At 50.8% G+C, this 11,197-nt stretch overlaps 1 protein-coding gene across 1 annotated transcript in view; it reads right to left on the reverse strand.

The window, feature by feature from the left end:
• Window positions 1-307: 307 nt before the first annotated feature.
• The window catches only part of SLC22A18 (solute carrier family 22, member 18), a 59,015-nt gene continuing 48,125 nt past the window's right edge, over window positions 308-11,197 (reverse strand). The window contains exons 8-10 of the mRNA XM_010145324.1: window positions 9,073-9,174; window positions 5,176-5,296; window positions 308-495 (exon numbers count right to left, since the gene is read on the reverse strand). Coding sequence (XP_010143626.1) covers window positions 308-495; window positions 5,176-5,296; window positions 9,073-9,174 — 411 coding nt within the window. The remainder of the gene's footprint in view (window positions 496-5,175; window positions 5,297-9,072; window positions 9,175-11,197) is intronic.

Genomic DNA, 11,197 nt, shown 5'->3' on the forward strand with positions numbered 1-11,197 from the left:
GCAGAGGCACTGGCTCCTGATCCCTTAGTGTCAGTGAGTCCGGCAGCTGAGGCGCTGGAGCACTGCGGGATGGGGGAGCAGGCCCCATAGCTCCCAGTGCCCCGCAGCCGCTAGTTGCTCCAGCACGGCTCCAAGGCCTTTGCAAACCGATCTGTCCCTTAGTCTAGCTGTAAGTGTTGATGAAATGCAAGATATTGAGCAAATGGTTTTATTTCAGGTTATGGAATCAAAAATAAGACTCAGGAACATCTTTTTTTTTTCTATGGAAAAAGCAAGGGGGCTACTTTGCCACTTTCTTGCAACCGAATTATTGGCTTTTCATCTCTTTCAGTGGGATTTTTCTCTTTAAGAGGTAAACAAACAAACCTGTATTAACAATTAGCTGTAAATAGCCGAAGGAGGAGACTCCAAATTGTTTGTATAAAACTCCACCGATGGCTGGGCCCACCGTCCGGGTCAAGGGCGGCACCGAGGCGCAAATCCCAAGCATGGTACCTAGGAGAGGTGGCAGAGACACACAGACATCAGAGTGAGCACAAGCCTTGGGATGGAAAAGCAGAGAAGAACATGCAGGATCTCCTTTGTCCCTCATGGCGTTCCCCCGCGGTAGTAACAAATCACTTCAAATAATCTCTTGCATTAATTTATAGAGGTCCAATTAGGGTTTGTTAAGGCTAAGGACTCCTGGAGGCACGGGGACTAGTTTCCACCACAAGCCAGCTCAGCTCTTTACTGAGCAGTTCGGACAACTGTAATGCTGCCGAAAGGCAAGCTGGTGCTCACCACTGCCTTCACCAGGGGCCAAGGATGCCTTGGCCCCAGAAGATGCTGCTGAACATCGCACCCAGCAGGGCTGGTACCTACTGCATGGGCTTAGGAATGGAAGGGTAATTTCTAGGGTAATACTGGAGCCTTCCAAGCAAATCACACAGATTCTTCCAATGTCATAATTGCCTAAAAGTGTCCTGTTCCACCCAAGCTGCTCTAGTGCGGGACAGAGCAATAGCTCTCAAGGGCTTAGCAACAGCGAGAGGCTTAGGGGTAACCAGGTCTTTAAGAATAAATAAATAAAACCACCGATGAAGACTGAACTCCCTTGAGAGAATCCTCCACACACCCCCCTACCCTCCCCCCTTTGCTAAAAAGAACGGATATTTCAGTTTGGATGGAAATGCGAGCACTTTGCCTGGCTGGGCCGGTTCCCCCTCCAGCAGCTCTCCCATTTGCATCATTAACAGGAACTTGGTGGATGGGGAAGCACCTCCAGTCTGGCAAAGGCAGAGTTTTTTCCAGACACAGATGGATGGCCAGGACATCCCACGGGATGCAAACTGGGTCCCATGCACCTGGCACACTCTTTGCTCTGCGGTCTTCGTGCAGGACGGCTATCGCTCGGGGGAGCAGAAAATACCTGGCCAGCCAGAAAATCATTAGACCCCAACACTGGGAAGAAGGGCAAGCTGGCAGCCTACGCAAGCGACTTGTGCCTGCTCTGAAATGATGTTCACAGTTATTTTTTTCTTTAATATCAACATGATTATTTGGGCTGTTGGCATCAATTTTCCACCAAGACATGCGATGAGGCATTGTCACCGCAGAGGGCCAGCAGCGTTTGGGAAGGCTGAGGAGGATGCTGTCCCGCGCGTAGGAAGATGTGCAATATTTCACATGGGTAGCCATGAGGAAATGATCCCCAGCTCCGAGAGAGAGAAGTGGCAGCCAGGTGCTCACGTAATGCCAGCTAGCGACTGCTGGGCTTTTATCAGCGTGCTTCAAATACTTGTGCAATGAGCCCGAGCCGAGGGCGTAGCCGTGCAGGGAGGGAAATCTCCCGGGAAGCGCTGCCGAGTGCTTCTCCCGCGCACGGGGACACAAAGGCGATGGGTGGGACCTCACCTTGACCCTTTGCCAATGAGAACCATCCCACAACCACCAAACTCTCTGGGCAGGTTTTACAATTATTTTTTCCCCTCTAGGTATTTGAATTAAACTAATTACTGCGTACAATTGCCAAACTGGCTCTTATGATTGAGGAGGCACTTTTTTCCTTTCCTTTTTTTTTTTTTGAGCAGAAATCCATCCTCTTAAAAGGCCAAGCTCCCTCTCTGCACTTCTCCAACACGTTGCCGAAAAAGATAATTTCTGTTTAATGGGCTTAAATTAGATCCTTCATATCAGATGCCTTTGAGCTTTGGCACATTGTAGATCTCGGCTCTGCAGAGTGGCCCTAGCTGTCTTACAAAGCCACGGATGTGATGGATCTCATTTAACACAAGACCTTTAACAGGCACAAGTCACCTCATCAGCAGAAAAATGCCTGTGTCGCTTTGCGCAGCTCTGCCGACACACACACGCTCACTTTCTTCATCAGAGCTATCCCACTTTCTGTACCTTCCCTGCCCTTTCTTTTCATCCCTCCCCAGCTTTCCCCCCCTTTTTCCCATACCTGACATGACCCGGCCCAGCCGGGAGCCCATCCTCCTCTCCCGCCCCAGCCCTCCTCTCCTCCCGCAGGTTTCAGGGTGGGGTGCTGGCAGCTCCCCAAGCTGGGTGGCTCCATCCCTCCTCCCACCCTTGGCTGTGCCAGGCACCCTGGCTTGCCCTCCTTTCCAGCTCACATCCTGTTGCTGCGCTCAGATGATGGTGCTGACCCAGATCAGCCACTCGCCCGCAGGGCAATCGTGGGGCCTGATTTAACGATTAGGTCATCCAGCAAAGCCTGAGCAAAGCTGAGGAGTTCCGTGGGCTGGCCCCGCCTGGCTGCAAGCTCCCCTCCTAAAGCTTTGCACCTCACATGCAAATAAAATCACAAAATATGGGCCCATTACGCAGGCAGGCTCTGCTGGGCTTCCTCCCTCCCTCCCTCGAGGGTGGGGGGATCTGTGCAGAAACAAGACCTCCATTCTAGGGAAGGAACCGGGGTTGACAAGGAGTGCTTGTGTGTGTGCAAGCCCCCCTGGGCTCAGGGCTGCCCTCCCACCAGCTCACACACCCAGCTGAACAGCACGTGCATGCGGGCCACAATTTTCCCTTCCTGCCTTTGAAGATGATGAGAGGGAAAAAAAATATCAAAGAGAAACGAATGAAATCATTTCCTCTATCTTTGATCCAGTGCAAAGCCCCAGCCATAAGCAAAGAGCAAATGGCAAATTCATCAAGCCTCGGTAGGAAGTGACCTTGGATCGGTGCTGAAAGCAGGATGATGGGTGGAAGGGATGGTGTGGTCCTACATCCCACTGTTCCCTTTTGGAGACACCTATTTAGAAGGCAAGGATGAGTGACTCATTGTCTAGCAAGGGCGGACAGGTTATCCTCCTGCAACGCCCCATCCGTTCCAGCTGTGCGATGAGACGGACACCTGAGCTCTGCCCAAACTCCAGCTCCTCGGAAAGCCTCTCCCTGTTCCTGAGAAAAACCTCCATGGGCTCTATTGGCCCCAGGCTGGCAAAATCATCAGGAAAAGCCAGCAGCGAGGTGCAAAAGTGATGTTTCCAGAGGCAGATTCTCAGTGTGTGAGTTCCCTGCATTAACAAAACCTTGTCGCAAGCTATCACTTGGGTTTTGGAAAAAAAGTCAGCGAGGCTTTTTAATAAAGTCAGATTTCCATGCTCTCAGAAAAGCAGGGATTTCTAACGCGTCACCAAAACGCTTGCCTTGCAGAGCCTGTCTCGGGCTCACATAGGAAGGAGCAGCTTTTTAGTTGCTGTACGGGTGGAGCAGCCGTTGCGGGGTGCCACCCACGGCGGATGGCAGGCATTTTAATAGCCGCATTTCTCTGTGAGACACCCACGCCGTCACTGCTGCAGCTGCTGCCGAGCAGCTCGCTGGCTCTGCTGCGTCAGGAATTCCCGCCTTCGCCCTGGCCCCTGCCTGGGTACATCCAAACTAAGCACAAAACCATCAGATGCCTTTTCCCTCAGAAGTGTTGCAGGGAGAAAGCATGGCCAGGGAGGAGCGGCAGAGACAAGGCTTTCCCCCAGGGCCGCGATCCTCTGTGCCAGCGGCGTCTCTCCTTCCTTGGCATGCCCAGTTTTGAGCCAGCCGTAACTCTGCAGGTTGTGGTAGCACTTGGCATGGCATCAGCCCAGGATGGATGGACAGAAGAAATGCCCAGATAGCCAATGGCTCCTCTGATGTCCCACAACCTCCTCCTGACCATGTGCACCACCCCACGGCTGCTCTGTCCTGCCCTGCCAACCCACTGAGGCTCAGGCTGACCTAACAACAGACACAAGTGGGGAGCAGAGTGAGGCAACTAAACCCATTTTCCTCTCTGACCGAAGCTTGCCTCCAGGCTTTAAAAGCCAAGCAATGCTCCGGTTTTCCTGACAAAGCCCCTTTGAGAAGAGTCTGGATGAATTCCAGCTTGGCTGTGCATCCCAAAGCCGCTGTGCACTTCCCCCCGGCTCTCTCTCCTTGCACGAACATTGTTCCAACTCGTGAAACAGCAGATTTTCTTCCTGTCTGAGTGAAGGGGATGAGACATCCCCAGTCTTCACCTGCCCAGGAACTAAATGATTCTCCCTGGCAGAAGTACCACACTCAGAAATCACAGGCTCCCAGCGTTTGTAGGAGATGTGGTGATCGGCTCTACAAATAAACTACTGAAGTGACATTTAGAAAAGCTCTTAATCCAGAAGCATCTCAAAAGTGTTTTATAAACTTCACTAACAGGTTGTACAAACTATAACTCCCATCCTCAGAATGGTCCATGCAGGTATAAAGATTTGTGCATCTACCACTGCGTTTCAGCCACCTTGTACAGCGAAATACAGGAACTCTTTGACTGAAACATGGCCAAAATGTAGAGAGAGGGGCAATTACTGCACCAGGCAAAGCACGTTTCCAAAGGGTGATCCAGAGCACCCTTCTGAGATGCCCGAAGTTAAAAGCTGTGAACGAGCAGCCCTCTCAGTCACCATCGCGGTAGAAAAGCAGGTTTGGGGGTTTTTTAAAGCATATCTTGGCTTCTCATTGAAAGGAGAGTTTGTGAGAGCCTTCCCTTACTGTGTCCACCACTACGGATGTCAGCAGGTGGCACAGGACTGGGATCACTGGATCATGGCATGCTTGCTCAGTGTTGTTCAAGCTCATTCTGCATTAGCACCACCAGTTCCCGTTCACTGGCTCTGCTGTCATCCATCCCACGCCCCTGCCGGTGCCAGGGAGTCTTACCAGTGTCGGAGGAGGGGACGGCCTTGGTGAGGATGCTGTCAGTGAGGGTGCCCAGCGTGCTGAAGGCGAACACCAGGGGCACTGCGATGATGCAGTAGTGCCACACAGTCCTCATCAGGGCCTAAGGGACAGGACACAATGGACCATGGATCATTAGAGAGAACAAACGGTGACTTTGGGGCAAGAAGCAACTTAGAAAACAATCATGAGTCAAACCCATGACTTAGGTAAATTATGGGAGCCACAACTGATGATGCAGCTCTGGCCATGGCAGGGTTTTCCACAGCCCACCATTTGTCTGCAGTGAGTTATGCCAAGCACGCGGAGCAAGTAGCAAACGATACCCTGCAATCTGGCAGCACGTTTCCGCGGCATTGCTGTGGGTATTTTTAGCGTCCAGGAATTAGCGATGTCCCCGCACCCTTCCCCCCGTCTTCTGTCTCTTGTCCAACTCCTGAGGAAACGTTGAACAGATGCATGTGGTGTACTTCAGGAAGCCTCCATTACTTATACAAAACAGCCTAGAGAAGGCATTTCTGTTCATTACCATAAATAATTAAAACTAAACTGAGCCTGTCAACGTAAATGAGCGCAGTGCATTATGTAACGCTGTACCTTTGGGATTCCTATTCCTGTTCTGCTGCTTCCTTGCTAATAAATTCACCAAATTCACTAATCTGGAATAGGTCTTCTGGCCATAAGAGCACATTAGCGAGCATAATTAGGGAGAGTAATGATTTCGTTATTGCACATATTCTTAGTGGAGACATCCCTCCAGCTGTTTAATACTGAAACAAAAGCGGTGAGGCTCCCTAAGCTGTGGGGCTGGAGCGGCTCTTGGTTTATTCACAAGCACTGCTGGTCAAACGAATGGATTTCTCTGGGGCATGGAAAGGAAATTCCCTGTTTCTCGCAAGTCTCCTGCCCTCACTCGTGTTTCCAGGTGTGTTGTTGTGGCTGGAAAACATTTCTGGTGCTAGTTTGGGTAGAAGTTTCATTCTCTGGAGTTCTCTCTCCTAAGATCTGGGCCCTGCCTCTCGGCTACAGAAGATGGAGAAGCCCAGAGACATTGCTCACTATTGACTTGGAAATACTGAGGTTTATTCCTAGTTCCCCTCTAGAGTCACATGTAACCAGGTTTCTCTCCTCAGAGGGGCTCTTTGCCTACGTTTTGGTTAAGATCTAGGCAATTCTGATTAAGAAACCAGAGAACAAAGACAGAGGAACAGGTATCTTGTACATAAATATTCAGAGGAAGAATAATTCCTTGCTAGGGCAAATGTCATCACAGGACAACACTGCAGAGCTCAAAAAAAACCCGACTTTAACTCCCCTGCTTTGCACAAATTCCCTCACGTGCTGAAGCAAGCAGGCAGTAAAAGAGCAGAGGCACGTCTGCAACTCCTGTCCAGCCAGGGGAAGTGGCTCCTTGCTCCCCTGGCTCTCGGAAAGCACTGAGCCAGGCAGAGCTCTGCTACTCCTCAGCTGCTGGTAGGTAGCAGTATTGTTGACCTGAGCGGATCAGAGGGTATTTTTCAGGCGAGGGAGGCAGAACCAGGAGTTTCAGCAGACCGTCTCAGAAAGCAAACGCCTAGGAAACACAGGCAGCGAGGCAGGACGAGGCACAGCCACGCTGTCAGACAAAGAGAAAAACTTCCCCGTCGCAACCGCCAAGCCCTCCTACACCCCTGCCCACGGTCTCCCGGCTTGCATCTCAAGATCAGACACTGGCTCGCTCCTCCTCTCCTTTTCCAGGTGTTATTGCTCCCAGCCCACCCTTTCCCTTCTCCAGCTGCCGATTGCTGGGAACATCCTGCAGCCTCTTCCCAGTCGCACTGCTGTCTGCCTGGCTGGCTGCTGCCGGTGCCAGCCTTCCAAAAACGCTTTAGCCCACCTCCTGGCAACGTGAAGATGGGTTTCAGAGTGTCTTTTAATAACAGCTAGCCTTTGTTCTTGCTTCCACCCTTTAGGGAGAGGATCTGCTTCATCTGGAGGCCAGATGCAGCAAGGGCACAGCGGGCAGGATGCTTCTCCACCAGCGGCTGTGGAGGATTAAAAGCTTCACGCATGAATCTCTGCGTTTGGGGCCTGCCGCTGTGACAGCACTCATCTCCACCAAGACAGAAAGCCACCCCAGAAACGGATGTTTTCCTGGCAGCTGCTTGAACAGAGCACTTTTTAATAAGTCATCCCCAGCAAAAAGGATCGCAGCTGCGTTTGCCTATGAATAGTTCTCATGGGAAGTCATTGCTGACCCTTGTCCCCAGGCCTGTGCTGTCAGGATGTCCATAGCCCTCTGGGCTTGGCATAATTACCAACTCTAAGACACTTTCCTTCCCATCTCCTCTCCCCACGCCTATGTGAGCCTCCCTGTGCTAGGGCATTAGCTGCTGCAAGCTGTGCTGTCCCACGTGCCCCTCCACGACCATCAAGGCTTTCTCTGCTATCTCCAGCTGCCTCCAGCCTTCCCACAGTTCTTTATCGTTATTTGGCTGAGGTCTCAGTGCACAAAAGGCATTTACTCCATGTTGCTCCTCTGCCTGATTCCATGGGACCAAGCTTTGGCATGAGAAGCTGGTAGCAGCAGCAGCACCCTGCCCTCCACCTGGTTGACGGTGTTCAGGTCTCCAGATGGGCCAGGTCCACCTTGGTCCCACCTAATTGCTCCCACCCATGACCGCAAAACAATGATGAGATCTTCAAAGTCCTTTATGGGCCATGTCCAGGATCACCAAGGCCTGTCAGATGTCCCATGCTAAGGGGGCACATCGATGCCAGTCAAAACCATGTGACACCAACCAGCTGGGAGGGACCCCTCCTGAGCATCCTACTACCTGGCAACGTCTCCCTGAGCCCAAAATCCCAGAGAGGGGGCCCACACTCCATCTGCAGAGGCAGCCCTTCATCCATACCCATCCTCTCTTCCCAGTCTCATCTTGGACACACGATTTAGCCCCAGATAAGCTAAAATGCACAGGGGCCTCATCTCATCCCTGTAGCTGGAACCACAAGCCCCCATACTCTCCCGGATCTGTCCCTGTCCTTCCTGTGGCTGAGGTGCAGTTGTGGAAGCAGCACCCATGCTACTCAGGTTGGTGGGAGCACCGGCACCCCGGCAGCACAGCTGGAGGCCAAATCCTGCAGGGAATGTCAAAAGGCTGGCGCGGCTTGACTGTTCTTTGGGTCCATCTCACTGGCAGGGACTGGTGCACACCCTTCCTCTGGCCCTGTGGCCTGGGCAGGGCTATCGGTTCCCTGAACGCGGCTTATCTGAGCAAACACAATTACTAGCCATGCTGCCTGCGTCAACTTGGTTTTCCAATTACTGTTTGAGATTGGCATCAACCGTTGCCCGTGCAGACACAGCCAGCGATGGATAACATCACTTGTCCCAAAATGGAGGAACAAAATGATTGCCTTGCTCCCTCCTTCCCCAAATACTCTCAGCTCGGGGACATTAGGCAAAAACAAAGCTCCAGAAGAGCACACAGCCTCCACTGTCTCGCGGAACCATACAACCGCAATGACTTCCCCCCATAATCTTCATTTACTTTCTGGGTAGTTCAGGAAATGCAGTCGCTGACGAGACCACGGGCAGGATTTCCATGCAAAGCCAGTGACTCAGGAGGGACTTAGCAAGTTTCTGTGCGAGATTAATTTTTTTTTAATCCTCGTAACTATTACTCACACAGTTCTTTATCGTTATTTGGCTTGGAGCTTTTGCTGAGCGTGGCTCTGTTTGCCTGGAGGCCCAGGAGGGCTGGTTCCCCCCACCAAGGACCACCCAGTGAAGCCGGCAATGGCATTTCAAGGGGCAGAGCTTGCAGCCAGGACTCGCAGACCTTGTGCTGATGCATTATTGAAAGACACCATGGATCATTTCACACTGAGCCTTACCATGCCCAGGCCCACACCGGCGAAGACGAAGATGCTGAGCCTGAGCAAGGTCCCCTCCGTGCAGCAGTTAGTGAGTTTTCCAATGACCAGACCCTGGATAACCTGGAAAAGAAGAACACAAGCACCACTAAGCCCATATAACAACTTAAACAAGCTCAAGAGAGAACAAGAAAATAAACGGCAGCAAATGGGTTATTTCCTCCCTTTTTTTTTTTTTTTTTTTTTTTTTTTTTTTTTTTTTTTTTTTTTTTTTTTTTTTTTTTTTTTTTTTTTTTTTTTTTTGAGAAAAAAGACTCTTGCAGTCATGGTAAATGGCTGGAAGGCAAGATCCATTAATTCATGCATTTTGCATCCTAGCCATAGATCCACCCAGTCAGCTGGAATTCTTTACTCAGGGTGCATGCCTGAGTTTACCATCACTGCCCTCTCACCAGCACTGACAGACCTTCTCGAGATGCTTGCAGATACAAATGAAATTTTCTAACTCACAATGTTTTTGTGAAACACAGTTAATTCTAATGTCTTCATTCTTGGCAAGTCCTTCCAAAGAAAAGCTGTACATTTGTATGCAGAGGAGGAAAACGCCTCCTTTCCTGTACCTTCTCTTACCATTATTTCAAACTATAAATATACAAATTGGGTGGTTCATTGTTTTTAGGCAGGAAACAAGTATGACAGAGACGCTAATACCCAGCCCCAGCAGTACACGCAGACATGAGAGATGGGGAACTGGTTTTACAGATTTTAAATAAAAACTGGGAGAGAGGGGGAGGGAAGGAGGAGTACAAAAAAATTTAAATCCCAGGAAGTATTTAGTTTTTCCAGCACTTTGCAAAGATTTCCTCTTTTATTTTTCTGTTCAGCATCTCCCATACTTCACGTGATGCTGGCCCGAGCGGACATGAGAGGACAGAGGCTGGAAGAGATCACTGTGAGAACAAAGCCTGCCTGACTGCATTTCAGGGGCGGGACAGATGGGAATCTACCGAGTTTTCCCTGCCTTGAAAGGGTTCGTTTGATTAAGGTGATTTAAATTAAAAAAAAAAAAGCAAAAAAGTAATAGTAATAGAGCAAAAACGAAGCTGACATAAAGAACAATAGCTACAAAATGAATATATTTCCAACAAGCCACAACTTAATGGAAAACACCAAATTTGAACCTTCACTTCGCTTCGGATCACAAGTGATTTTTGCCACGAGGGCACACCATACCATGCAGGCATTTTGGTTCCACGTAAATGCTTTTCCTAACTCCTTTTTTGGCCCTATCCCCACCCTTAAGAATGGCTTGAGAGCTTGGCTTACATGTGCCTGACCACCACGTGATGGTGGCACGAGTCCCATGTGTCTCTCCTGGGTCGGGTCATCCACTGAGCAGCCTCAGGGGCACTGTTGGACCTGCTGCCATGGGGTTCGATGCTCAGACAATGCATGGGGTGACCTGAGTCATCCTTGCCAAAAACCCTGCTGTGGACACGGGAGGAGGCTGATACCAGCCCCAGCAGCTCCCACTCAGGGGGTGGGTGGAGAAACCACTGAGTAACACTTCATTAAGCTGAGTGCTCCTAAAATGAAGAATCGTCATTCACTTTTTGCAACTTCCCAGTCCCTCCTGCCGGCTGATCCCAGCTGGGGCTGTGCTGAGTCACACGGGAGGGGGGCTGAGCCCTGTTGAAGGGCATGGCTTGACTCAGCAGTGGCATCACCTGAACCCCCAGTTCAGCTCTCCTGAGCCTCTGGAAGGAGGAAATATTTCTCAATTTGCCCAGACTTGAATGGCATATTTAATTAGAATACACCATGCAGGCACAGCCTAGTCCCTGCCCTTCCCTGAATCACTGGGGTATATCATCAGCAATGTCCCAGAAACACCCGGTCTGACGGCCATGGGAGTGGTGTACCCAAAAACACCTCCGTCACTACACGGAGAGCACCTAAGTACAGGCAACAAGCACCACAGCTGCAAAGCCAGGCTCTGAACAGGCAGGACCCTGATGTGCAGACCGGGCTGTCCCCCAGAGTGAATGGGACAGAGGGGTGTCCTCGTGCCAAGGCTGGCATTTAGCGTAGGCTTCCCCATCACTCAGACTGCAGCATTACAAGGGCAAGGTAAAACACCACTGCT

Source organism: Buceros rhinoceros, unplaced genomic scaffold (assembly GCF_000710305.1).
Source record: "Buceros rhinoceros silvestris isolate BGI_N320 unplaced genomic scaffold, ASM71030v1 scaffold7681, whole genome shotgun sequence".
Classification (NCBI taxonomy): domain Eukaryota; kingdom Metazoa; phylum Chordata; class Aves; order Bucerotiformes; family Bucerotidae; genus Buceros; species Buceros rhinoceros.